The following is a 14130-nucleotide window of genomic DNA, read 5'->3' on the forward strand; positions in this document are numbered from 1 at the left end:
AAAGAATAGTATAACTCCCTAAAAGTTACAAGTCAGTTGTTAGCATGATTTCTTAGATTACGGGATTTCCTATACCTCATCCCTTATTCTGATTCTGTTTTTCATTCTATTCTTGTTCCAAAAAGAATCTTAGATTTATAAAGTCTGAAATAGAGGCTGGCTGTAGTGGCTCACACCTGTAATTCCAGCACTTTGGGAGGCTGAGGTGGGTGGATCAACTGAGGTCAGGAGTTCGAGACCAGCCTGACCAACATGGTGAAACCCTGTCTCTCTAAAAATACAAAAAATTAGCCGGGTGTGGTGGTGGGCGCCTGTAATCCCAGGCGCAAAGCACGAGAATCACTTGAACCCTGGGAGGCGGAGGTTGCAGTGAGCCAACGTCATGCCATTGCACTCCAGCCTAGGTGACAAGAGTGAGACTCCATCTCAAAAAGAAAAAAAAAAAAGTCTGAAATAGAGAAATGCAGTGGAACCTCTTTATTTAACATCTTTTTCTGTAACTCTTCCTTTCATTCACTGTTACACATTCCTTCCTTTCTTCTGTGTGTGAATCACAGTGTGAACCAGCTCCTTATTTCATTAATCTATGGTAAGGAATTAGTATACTGCTTGCCTTGCAGTAGTACTTTCCAACTTCTGTAACTTGGTGAACAAAAATTTTAAAGTGAAATTTTAGTGGTTCAGAACTTCTGAATTACAACTTGTCTCTAATGAGGTTCCTCTGTCCTGGTCTCCCACGCTCTTTCACTTTCTCATTCAATTTTCCATTTCCTCCCCTACTCCTCCTCCTTCATACCCTCTCACACACTTTTCTTTTGTACATTACCCAGATCCTGGGTAATTCACACCTTCTTACCTTCAGCTTTCTCAGGGCAGCAGCTACTGACCTGGAATTATAATAATCAACGTAGTATCTAAACCAAGAGGAGAACAATATCTTGGTAGACTAGCTGGGAGGAACTGCTGGTTAGTGTTTGGGAGGCTGGTTCTAGGGTGATTGAGTCTGTAGAGAAACCATCTCCTTGTCACTCCCCACAAGGGAGAAGGCTGACCATGTATTACTAGGACCTTTGGAACTTACTTTATAGACAGAAGAATACTCAAACCCTGGCCAGTCCATTGCCTTCTGTAGGTTTGTGCCAGTTTAGGTCTGGAAGTATTGCATCAGTTGGAGATCGTTAATTTATTTTTTCTCAGTGTTACTGTAAGAGCAGTGTATTAAATGGTGTCATTGTAGGAGCTATGTATTGATTTTTAAAATAGCATATTGACAAATTAACATGCTTACCTCTGTATTATCAGACACACTAATTAATATTGAATCATTGGGATATAAAATACAGGTAGTATTCAAATGAGGTAGTCTAGAGAAAATACTTAGCTGTTTTATCATTTGTCCAAGATATTGGCTGCATTTTTATTACATAGAAGCAGATAATTTTCAGGCAATAATACTCATAATTTGAAGTTTTTGAATATTACAGAGTACATTTGTACACTTACGTTTAAAGGACGTTTTCTTTTTTGACTTGTGATTTATAAACAAACATTTACTTTTAGCCGAATTTTGGTCTGTATAATCTTAAGGAATTTAGACCATATGCAAGTTTTAAGCCAAAAAAAAAAAAAAGACAGCATAAAAATACCACATGTATTGTAACTTCACAGATTGTGTGTGTGATATATGTAAAAAATAAAGAAACGTTTTCTGTTTTATTTCTAGATTTGGACATTAAAATAGCTCAGTATTGTTTTCTTTGTTTGATTTAAAATATAAGAAATTCTCTACTGATCTCTCTAGCAAAATCATACATTAGATAAAAGATACTCTCCAGTCCAGGAATAAGCAAAGAAAGACAAAGAATTTTGAGGAAAATTTTAAAAGAATTGTTTAAAAGCTTCAGCATAAAAGTTTTGTAGTTATCTCTCTAGATTCTTATTTTTCACCTTCTTACTCTTATTTGACATATTTTTCTCAAATTTGATTTTTCAATAACCTAAAGCAATAAACTAAAAGAGACATCAAGAGGACTGATAAAGGAGGTACTCTGAGTTACCTGACTCATCCTGAGAACAAAAGAAAGAGACAGAAAAGGTGAAAAGTAGACAGCATTTAATCACACTCAGTGGATGGTCCAGTTTTTGTACAGATCCCCTGAGTCATTGATTAGTCATTAAAACCAGATGTTCAGTGTTCTCCATTTACATGGCAGGAAAGCATTTCATATATTTCTCAAATGCTGGCTCTTAAAGGCTGCCATCCTCTTAGGCTGAATGTCTGTGTGTGTCTGTGCTTCCCCAGTATGACACATGTGTTCCTTCTAAGAGAAGGTCAGATGAATAAAGACATTTACAGATTAAAATTCTTGAGGACTTAAAATTTGTTAGTGGCTTATTCAATTTTTGTTATAATAATCTGTATATTTATGTCAAGGAAGAGTTTTACATGTTAAAATGAGATATACAGAGTCTGTTGGTTTTTACATTGCTTAAGCCCACGAACGATAGATATGCAATGGTACCAGTTTCTAAAGAAATAAGGGGTGTGTGTGTGTGTGTGTGTGTGTGTGTGTGTGTGTTTAAATTACTTTTAGATATTCAGTAATTCATTATTAAATAGAAAGTCACTACAGAGTTGCAGATACATTTGCATTGCCTAGATAAATTTTTATTTTGTTGTTTTTATATTCCTGAAGACTTTTATCTGTTTGGTAAAAATGATCCATTTTCTCAATGTTGTATTTTTATTTCTAAAATTTAATAGGTTTCATTTTTAACTTTAGAGATTAAGGCTTTATATCCATATTTACAATATTCAGCTTGATTTTAATAGGAATAAATGTGTAATTTACTTTGTAATATCCAAACAAAGGAAGAACTATAATAATTAGATATAATCATTAGACTGGGAACTTCTAATGAGTGGTCAGTATATATTATTTATATTTATGTCCTTCCCACAGAGCACAATGCCTGGCACTTATAAATCTTTAATAAATATTTGTTGATTGAATTAACCTAGTCTGCATAAGATATTGCCAGTTTTCTACTTGTCTTATACAGTCTTAATAATTTCTTTTTTAATTTTTAGGCAATGAATGGCTTCTTCAAGGACAGATACCATCTGGAGATATAGAGAACATTTCCAATCAACCAACAATTTCACTACAGATTCCTAATGATTGTTTATCACTTGAAGCCGTTGTATCTATCAGCGTGTTTCTTTATTACTGTAGTGCAGACAGCAGTGCTTGCATGATGAAGGCAGTTTTGTTCAGTCAGCCTTTACAAATAACTGATATCCAGCAAGGTTGCATAGCTCCAGTAGAGCTCAGGTATGTATTTTAGCCAGCCAGCTAGCTAGCAACCCATTGCCACCACTTGCTGTCCCCATCCTATCACTGTAATTGAATGAAAGAAAACTTCACTTCTGCCTCTGGATACCAAGATGCCCTTTGCTCATTTCTAACAACTGATATTAAAATAAAGCTATGCTTCTTATTTCCTTTTTTAAAATTATAAACAGATTCCTTTGCTCTGGCCAATACTAGCTGAGTCGTTGATCATCATTGGAATCATGATATCTATGCTGCTATTTGGCACAAGACTGAAGTCCACACTACAGTAGAGAATACTATAAGATAATTCGCAATGAATACTGATAATAATACCAGATATTTTAACTTTTTCTACCTTTATTAATAGCAGTCAGCACAATTGAATGTGTAAATTTTGCAGTAACTTTAGGCAGAACTTAAGCTCCAATCCACATTTGTATAAGAACACGACCTATTCAAGGCATAAAGTCTGTTATAAGCCAGAAAAAAAAAAGTTTTTTCATCACTGTAGAAGTTTAAGGAGTACATCAGTGGTAAATACAGTTCTTACTCTCTTCTGTGATTTTCTCAATTGAGATATTTTTAAAGGAGAGTTTTGATCTATTTTTATTATAAATAATTAGTTATTCTAACATACCACTTTAATGCCTTAAAACTTTATACAGGTGAAGTTGGACATAGAATATCTAAGGGCATACAGACCAACTCCTCTAATTTTGTCTTTGAGTGACTACATTCAGATAATGAATGAGTCCCCAGAAATAACGACTTTCAAGGAAAAAAGGGACTTCAGGACACCTTATTTAGTATCTGTGATAAATAATTTATTGTGACAGCTAAATCTGATGGTTATGTATCTTGCTTGTTTTGGAAATTTACATTTCACTTGTAAGCATTACATGCAGATTTGTTGAGTTCAGGTTTAGAGGTTTTTTTGTTCCCATATTCAGAATTTAAATGATCATTTATTGTGATGTTTTTAAAAATTACTTTTAAGTTTTCAAAGTGAAATTTTCAGTGTGAAGTATTTTCATGCTATTAATAGATACAGTATATCCTAATATATTCTCTTCAAAATATTAAGGCTGAAAAGAATAATACTGTTTTTCAATTTTTGTTGTTTTTTAACCCTAAAAAGATATTTGAAAGGTTTCTTCTGTTATAATTTATAACTATTTAAAAGCCTAATTATTTTTTCTTATGACCTATTCAACATGTTTGTGATTTAATCAGCTTACAAAATTTTAAAGACATCAGGTGAACTATGTTTATTCAGTAAATATTTATAGACGATATGGCATAATATGCTTCCCTTCCTTGTAAAAACAGTGCTAAATTTGAAGTGTAATCTTTTTAAAGCCTCACTGTTTATTTTTTAATATTTTTTTTTGGATTGTTGTTTTGAAATGTAGTATTAGTTTGTTTTATTCATAAGGTTAGCTAAATATCTGAAGTAAGGATGTATAAATCATGACATTGATTTAATTAGTCATCTGCTGAAGCTATTTTTAAAGAGAAGTATAGATATAAAATTAAAAGGAATCCCTTTTAAAACCATATGTAATTACCTCATAAACCTTTTCTCTCCACAAGCAATCAAAAAAATGAAATGCTCTGCAATAAAAGGGTGTATAACATTCTCTTTTAGGGAGAATAGGCCTTAGGTTTTTTCTTTTCTTTTTTTTTTCTTTTTTTTTCTTTTTTTTTTTTTTTTTTTGTTGTTATTGTGAGATGAAGTCTGACTCTGTTGCCCAGGAAGGCAGATGTAGTGGTGTGATCTCAGCTCACTGAAACCTCCACCTCTGCGTTCAAGAGGTTATCCTGCCTCAGCCTCCGCAGTAGCTGGGATTACAGGCACACGTTACCATGCCTGACTAACTTTTCGTATTTTTAGTAGAGACAGAGTTTCACCATGTTGGCCAGGCTGGTTCCAAACTCCTGGCCTCTGGTGATCTGCCTGCCTCAGCCTCCCAAAGTGCTGGGATTACAGGTGTGAGCCACTGTGCCTGGCTGGCGTTAGTTATTTTTTAAATCTCATTTGACTTACTATGTTTCTCATTTCCAGTCGGACAGGACGAGAATGTTTTGGCCCAATCACTTTTTGTTTAAGGACGTAAACAATTTCACACTCTAAAAGAAGTATATATAATTTTAATCTGCAAATTTAGAAGTGTCTAACAATTGATTTTTCAGTGTAATACACAAACACAGTGTTTGTTATACATTTTCATGTACATTGAAAATGCAAAAGCATTTTTGAGAATCTATTCCCCTTCATCTGTCTAGACAGTTTTATGTTAGCTTATACTTTTCTTGACTCTCAAAGTACAGTTTTATTGAACATCCTTATTCTTACCCGCTGCCAGTCTGCATTGTTTTTTACGTTAAAAGTATTATTTGTAGTAGATTAATGTGATTTTGAATAAATCACACTAATGCAATATAAATACGTTTCTAGAATTTATGACTAGGGTAAACCTCTCACATAGGAGGAAGTACTAGAAAGTTTATTTTTAAAACTTGTTGATCCATGATGTCTACCTTTCATATTCTCTAAGGACTTCTTCATATTTTTTAACTTTTGCTTTTCTTGTTGCATAAATTATTATGTCCAATGATAGTTTAAGAGTCAGATTTTAGTGTAAGTCACCTCAATTGAAATGCCAGAAATGTGGCATTACACATACTTTATATAATACCTGGAATCTTTGTCCCAAATTATTCTGCTGATTTGTCCCTATTTTTTTCCTCTTCTCTTTATTCCACAATTGGTAGAAATTTTTTATATGATTCCTGTAAAGAGTTTAGCTTATCTTGAATATTCTGTCTTAAGCAAATATTTAACAAGGGAAAAGTCTGAGTCTGTAGTTTAATCGCCTGTAAGTGTAACTTTGGCAAAATTCAGTGACTATGAAAAGTATTTTTTTCTTAACTGATCTGATAATATTAGTTATAGTATTGTCAAACCTTCAGAAAGCTATAAATCTCAACACAGCCTGAAAAAAAGTTTAGCATGTGTATATTTATATAGGTATGTGTGTACATACACAAAGATTAAGAATTACTCATGATTCTCTTATGGCCAGTATACTTTTGAGCTTATACAACTGAGATAAATTACTCTTTCCTTGTTTTTCTATAGTTGAAAAATTTAGGAAGATAGAAAATACATATTTCTCTAATTGTAATAATTTTCTGCCTGCACAAAGTTTGCTATTTATGTCTACATGTCTACCAGTTAGAAGTAAGATAGTTCCATTTGGCATCATGTTTAACAACAGTCATCAAAATCTACCTAAATTCTATAGTTCACAGCTACATAAACATATATACAGAGGGAAAATGTCAATAATGATTCTTGTGAATGATGAAATAATGGATGTTTTTATTTTAATTCTACTTTGCCGAGTTGTTTTTGTTTGTTTGTTTTCAGTAAGCAATCTTATTTTTAAAATCACGGTGGGGGAAAACCCATAAACTTTAAAGATTTAAAGTTAAGCACTTATATAATAACTTTTTTAAAGTCACTTTTATTAGCAAAGCTCAGAACATTGTTTTGAGTCCTTTAATCTACAGTTCTCTTAAGTATGTGATTTTGTGAAGGTAGAAATAGTTATGGCTTTTTTGTTCTGGTATTTTTATTGCCTAACGTAGTATAGTGGTTAAGGGCTTGGATTTTGCAGTAACTTGGATTCTAATCTTTTAAAATGGGGCTAATATACCTGCCTCATGGAAGTATTTAATGAAATATTGTGTGTAAAGCACTTAGTAATTAGTGAAACGGGTCATTATTGGGCTTAGTTACTATAATGATCATTTGTGACCACAAACAAATCACCTTATGTTTTCTTTGCAACTGCAATTTGTGAAGGAAAATCTTCCTCCCACCAACTATTGGTTATGTTAATATTCTCCGTAGAGTTGGGTTCAAGAAGAGAACAGTTTTATAATGAAGCGTATAACTATTTTGTAAACAACATTGTAGTTACAAAGAAGCATGTCTATAGTGTTAATAATTTTTTTTTTTTTCTTTTTGAGACGGAATCTCACTCTGTTACCCAGGCTGGAGTGCAGTGGCGCCATCTCGGGTCACTGCAACCTCTGCTTCCCAGGTTCAAGCGTTTCTCCTGCCTCTACCTCCTGAGTAGCTGGGGCTACAGGCGCGTGCCACCACGTCCAGCTAATTTTTTGTATTTTTAGTAGAGATGGGGTTTCACTGTGTTAGCCAGGATGGTCTTGATCTCCTGACTGCGTGATCCTCCCACCTTGGCCTCCCAAAGTGCTGGGATTAGAGGTGTGAGCCACCACGTCCAGCCTAAAAAAATTTTAAAGACTTTCTGGAACTATGGGTAATAAACTTGCTTTGAGAGGGTCCAGATATACTCATCCTGAACCACATTTCCTACAACATGTGCCCAACAACTCACACCAGAGTACTTATATCTTAACCAAAAAGTTTCACTTGATGGGGCTTTACCACATCTTCAGAATGCTTTCATGTATATTGCCTCATTTGAGCTTCAGATAACCTTGTCAATCAGGCAGGTAGATGTTAGTTTACAGAGAAGGAGATAGCTTTGGAATAGGGGTAACATATCTGAAGGTCAGAAAACTCCCAGAATAGCGCTCGATGCCTAAAGTGGCATCTGGTGCCAGCAGATGTTCCGTTCTCTCAAACAAGGAAATAATGAGCAGTGGAGCCCTTATTCAGGCCCGGGTCTCCTGGTTCCTAACTCTTCTCCAAGATGCAGAAGGGGAACAAACTGCTAAATTAAGAGTTCTTCCATGGACACTTTCTTAAACCTTCAAATAAAGTAATACGAATAATAGGTATTTACTGGGTTCTTACTGTTTGCCAGCCGTTTTCTAATAGGTGCTTTTATGTATTAACTCATTTACTCCTCACAACAACCTTATGTGAGAATTACCATTTTTCCTTGTTTGATTGGTGAGGAAACACACAGAGAGGGTAAGCATAATCAGATACACCAGCGTAACCCAAATCACACATTTAGGCAGTGGCAGGGCCTGGATGGGGGGCTGATAAACTTCCTGCTGTATTGCCTCTCAAAGTAGGTTTTCTTACAATGTAAATCTTTCAAAACTTTATATATTAATAGTAACTTAATCCAAAGAACCCCAAAAGTCCTAGCAATGATTGTGCAATTTAAATAAATCCATTTAATTATACAACTTTGCATTATATACTCTTATTCAGACCTTGAAACAGTCTATAATTGTTGGTCAAAAGATTTTATGTACCACTCTTTCTTAATTTCAGATATTATCCTGAATTTTTCTTGGCAGATAGATGTATTAAAAAGCTTTCCAATGTTAGTTCTAGCAGTGCTGTTTCAAAAGTTGTTTCAAAAGTTCTAATGGTTGGTCTTCGAAAGATAATTAAGACCTTATCATAAAGAGCCTTACACACAGGACTGTCTCAAACCCTAAGAAGCTATTCATATTTAAGAAAATTTTGTTGTATTAAATATTAGTCCAAGTGAGCTCTAGAAGTATAGTCTTCTGCTTTCTTGTTTCAAAAATGCCATTGGTATGTAGACCCCTCCCCATGACTCAAATATTAATATATACAACTGTGTTATGGTAAAGTTTTCACCGTGGTCAACTTATTCCAGATTAGGTACCCTTTTTTGGGGGGGTGAAGTGCAGTGGTGCAATCTCAGCTCACTGCAACCTCTGCTCCCAGGTTCAAGTGATCCTTCTGCCTCAGCTTTCCAAGTAGCTGGCGCTCACCACCACAGGTGCCCACCACAACACCTGGCTAATTTTTATATTTTTAGTAGAGACGGGGTTTTACCATATTGGCCAGGCTGGTCTGGAACTCCTGACTTCAAGTCGATACACCTGCCTCGGCCTCCCAAAGTGCTGGGATTACAGACATGAGCCACCACACCCAGCCTAGCATTAGGTACTTTTTTTTTTTTTTTTTTTGAAATGGAGTTTTGCTGTTGTTGCCCACACTGGAGTGCAGTGGCACCATCTCATCTCAATGCAGCCTCCACCTCCTGGGTTCAAGCAATTCTTCTGCCTCAGCCTCCTGAGTAGCTGGGATTACAGGTGCCTGCTATCATGCCTGGCTAATTTTTTGTAGTTTTAGTAGAGATGGGGTTTCGACATATTGGCCATGCTGGTCTCAAACTCGTGACCTCAGGTGATCTGCCTGCCTTGGCCTCCCAAAGTGCTGGGATTATAGGCATGAGCCACTGTGCCCAGCGAACTAGGTACTATTTAAAGGAATTAAGCAGAATGCTACGTACCAACGATTATGATTCATGATCATCTAAACATAGAATGCAAACTTTTCATTCTTAGTGTGCTAAGTAGTAGTATGGTGCAGTAAAAGGAATATGTTAATTTTCTTATAAAATCCCTCTTTTGAAATCCATAAGGAAATGTACATCAGCTTAAGAAAGTGATAATAGTGTCATATTTTTGAAGTAGAATTCATTGTTAGTCTCCAAGATTACCTTTTCTTCTCCCTGTGGCACAGTTTATTTAAATGAAGTATGAACAATAATCATGTCACTATTTTGTCCTGAATAGTTAAGAGTTTGCTTTTCTCCCATTTCTTTGCAATCGAATAATATAAAGAATAATATTAAAAGTCAGAGGCTTTACTAATCTACCTATTTGTATTCCGTGACTAACAAACCGTGGCCCCTTCACATATGAGCCCTGCGGGTTTGCCTGCCTGCCTCTGACTTGCGGAAGGCTGCCTCAGTCACAGAACCTGGGTAAGGTGGAACAAGGAGACAGCCCCACTCGGCTTTTCTGATTGCACCCCACCTGTTTCTGAGTGTGTTGGTTTGGTTTCATTTTTTTCAAAGGTTGGGGTTGCAAAGTGAAAACCCTAGACACTTAATGTGGAATGTTTGCCTGGTTGTTTTGGTGTATGCCCCTTCTTCACTGGCGTGTCCCTTTCAGGTGTACCAAAGGACATTTTGTTTTGTTAAAGCCCCAGGACCAAAAGGAAAGTATTGCAAGCATTTGCAAACACGCTTTCCTACCTATACAAGCCGCCATAATACTGAAAAGCACTAAACAAGCACAAACGAACACTAAACAGCCTTATACCAAAAAGCATTCTTGTAACTGTCAGGGCATGGTATGAATTCCTTCCTCTTTAAGCAGTAATTTACAGGCCCAGTGGCTTTAAGTCATATAGAATTAAGCAAATAGTTATTCTTCAATGTTGAAAACTTGAAAGTGTGAGTAATGTGGACGTAGTTTACTGCCTTTTGCTTTTAATATACTTGGTTATGTATGCATTTCTATTTGAAATAAAATGAAAGGAGACCTCATAAACTGATGCTGAGAAGTAGAGAAAATCAACTCTCAGATTTAAATGTGCCCAATTTAAATAGTTTTATTTTCCTTTCCCCCACCCCACCCCCCCAACCCACGCTTTTTTTTTTTTTTTTTTTTTTTTTTTAAGAGACAGAGTTTTGCTCTGTCACCCAGGCTAGAGTGCAGCAGTGACATGATTATAGCTCACTGCAGCCTGGAACTCCTGGGTTCAGGAGATCCTCCTGCTTCAGCCTCCTGAGCAGCTAAGACCACAGGTGTGTGCCACTACTCTTGGCCAATTTTTTTGTAGAGATGGGGTCTTGCCATGTTACCAAGATTGGTATCAAACTCCTGGCTTCAAGCTACCGTCCCCCTAAAGTGCTGGGATCACAAGCCTGATCCACTACTCCTGGCCTGTTACTCCTGTATCTAATGTGTGCTAAGATCGTGAAAATATGTGTTGAGGTAAATAGGGCAAAACATTAGTGATAAATTATGCTAATTAATGGGAAAAATAGATATTCCTCTAAAATTTATTCCTCTGAAAATTTAAAAGGACTCTGCCATGCAACTGTCTTCTGTTTTTGGAATTTGTAGTCATTCTTCTTAGTATCACTGGAAACATACTCATTCTTTGAGCACGTACAGGATGGGCTACCTGTTGTATTTATTATACTTTTCAAAATACACATTTTTGTTTGTGTAGAGTTGAAATATATTGTTCATGCATGCCTATGATATTCATCATCAAAATATACCTGTAAAAAATAAACTACCACTTCCTCTCCACACCTTAGGCCTCCCTCTTACTAAAAAAAATAGTAGTGTCTGTAGAAGTTTCAGTGAGAAATTGGTTTTTATAAACATACGGCAGAACAATTTTGTTGTATTTTTTCCCCTTAGCATTTCTCATAATAGCTTTCAAAGGAGGGGAACAGTACCTTAGTGAGTTCAAATTAATTTTTTCTATTTTGAGGTATACCTTCCTACTTATATTTTCATAGGTTTTTTTTTTTTTTTTTTTTTTTTTACATTTGAATTCTTACCGCTAAGGTGCATTGAGAAACAGTTTAGAAATGTTGCACTTGTCATTTCTTTACATGTGGACTATGAACAAATGAAAGTTTGCTGTGTGATTACAGTTCCAAGTTATAAAATTTCATAAATATGTCAGTTTTAGAAACTCTTTCCCATCTTTTGTATGGATAAAGTTTGTGGTTTTATTTCTCAAAATAGAGCTGGTCTGCTGTGCTGATTTCATGTCTGTCATTCCAAAGGCTTGATTATATTTTTTTCTCCAGTGATTAAAAATGCAGTGAAAATCCAACTTACAAGTTCATATATTGATGTATCTAGACATAATCTAGTTCTAAAAGAATGTACTTGGTGTGCATTTTTAAGTGTTTCATGTAAACAGATTAATATATTTTTGTACAACATTGTATTTCTACATTTATTTCAAGACTGTACTTTTCAGTGACTTTTTCAAGTGCATGTGTTAACAGAAGATTCTTTGGAATGAGAGTGCAGTGACCTTCTATACTTGTCAAGAGCAGTATAATACAAGTGATCATAGAAGAAGGTGAGAATGTGCTTATACTGTACATGGAAACCTAATGCCTCTTTTCTAAAGCTTTGTACATTTTTTTCGTGAAATAGATTAAATATTTTCTCTCTAAAACTGTGTTTTCGTTTTAATGTGCTTTCTAAGTATATCATAAGGTAACTCTACTACTTAGAAACCTGTAAGCCATGATTTATTTGAGCTTTTGGGGAAATGGAAAGCATAATTCTTAGGTTAAAAAAAATTTTTTTAACTTCAAGCAAATACCTCAAGATCAAATCATGCAATCATAATTACTGTAGAGGTTTTTAATATATATTGGAAAGAGTAGTCTATTCAATAAATGACATTGGGAATGTTTGAAAAGAACAAAAAGTAGATCTCTGCCTAACACTGTGCACACTGAATTTGAAAGGAATTAATGACACAACACAAAAAATAAAATTATAGAAACACCAGAAGAAGATAAAGGAGATTGTTTATAGTGTTGAGGTGAGGATGGCATTCCTGAAAGTGACCTAAAGCCCAAAAGCAGTGATTGGAAGAGTTGACATGTGTGACTACATAAAAATTTTAAGCATCTATATAATGAAAGAGAACAGAAGTGAAAAAAGGAAATGCAAACTGAAAATATTTTTGAGACCCAAAATAGACATAAGATTACTATGTGTAGTATCTGAAGAGCTCTTATAAACTAATCAGAGGAAGATGTCCCACTTGGAAAATTGGCAAAGAATATGAGCATGCAATTTACAAAAGAGAAAATAATGAAACCTGTTCAGTCCCACCAAATCAAGAAATGCAAATGCATTCATTCAGCTATCTATTGAGCACCTGTTTTGTGCCGTATTTCAGGCCCAGTGATTAACAAATTAGACAAGGTCTCTGCTCTAAAACTTGTGTTGTAGTTGGGAAGAGAGACAGGAAAATTAATAAAACAAAAAGGATAAATGCCATAACAAGGTAACTAGGAGAGTCCAGGCCTTACAAATGAATGTGAATGATGAGAGAACCGCAGTTATGCATACCCACCTGCGGGCAATGCAGAGCCCATGTAGGTTTCTATTTCCCAAAATGATTCTACCAATTACACTCCCACTGGCAAAGTACATGACAGCCAGTGGATCCACGTTCTCTTTATTATATTGTCAGACTTAAATTTTTGCCCTTTCGATATAAGATGATGTGTCATTGTGTTGATTTGCATGGCCACGACCACCAGTGAAGCTGAACGTTTTTCTTACTGATCCGGTAGTTGCACTTGTAGAAATTGATTTAGTAGAATACTTGCTTCATGTGGACAAAAGTGTGTCAACATTGTAATAGTGAAAAACTGAAAACCCAAATATCTCAATAGGAACATAAATTTTTTTAAAGTAGACAATGGTCTGTCCATACCTTGGAATATAATGCAGCCATTAGAAATAATCAGACATCTACTTGTACTCACATGTTATGTGAAAAACAAGTTTCTGAATAAATGTAAATCTTAGTTTTAAAAACTAGCTCTATACACATGCACACATGTACACCTATAAACCCTCTTTGCTTTGCACAATAATATATGACCATAAAAATGACCTTGCAAGCTGAAGCTGTGCAAAGCAATCTCAATAATCATTAGAGGAGCAGATGATTGTTTCATGGCCTTTAAAAACAGTGAAAGTATTAAAAGCTCTCTGTCAATTTTAAATGCATGGGGAAATGAAAAATGTAAAGCTAGTATTTATTTAGTATAACATAATTAAAAACATTGCAAATATTGAGTTCAAGTTTTTGTCAAAAGATTTACCAAGAGCATTTGAACAGTGCTTGCCTGCATCTCATAATTTGCAGTATAGAGCAAGTATCTTTTCTATGCCTTGACAAATTGTTAAATTCCTTTCAACCTTGTAAAGTATCTTTAAGAGTTCTTTTATG

The 14130-nt window shown here is 35.1% G+C and overlaps 1 protein-coding gene across 3 annotated transcripts in view; it reads left to right on the plus strand.

Annotated features, from left to right (window-relative positions):
* Nucleotides 1-12327, plus strand: part of NHLRC2 (NHL repeat containing 2) — a 62333-nt gene extending 50006 nt beyond the window's left edge. For all 3 annotated transcript variants that reach the window (XM_003922188.4, XM_074382913.1, XM_039465368.2), the window contains exon 11: nt 3092-12327. In XM_003922188.4, coding sequence (XP_003922237.3) covers nt 3092-3348 — 257 coding nt within the window. In that variant the 3' untranslated portion in view covers nt 3349-12327. The remainder of the gene's footprint in view (nt 1-3091) is intronic.
* The last annotated feature ends 1803 nt before the right edge of the window (nt 12328-14130 follow it).

The sequence above is a fragment of the Saimiri boliviensis genome, chromosome 12 (assembly GCF_048565385.1).
Source record: "Saimiri boliviensis isolate mSaiBol1 chromosome 12, mSaiBol1.pri, whole genome shotgun sequence".
Lineage (NCBI taxonomy): Eukaryota > Metazoa > Chordata > Mammalia > Primates > Cebidae > Saimiri > Saimiri boliviensis.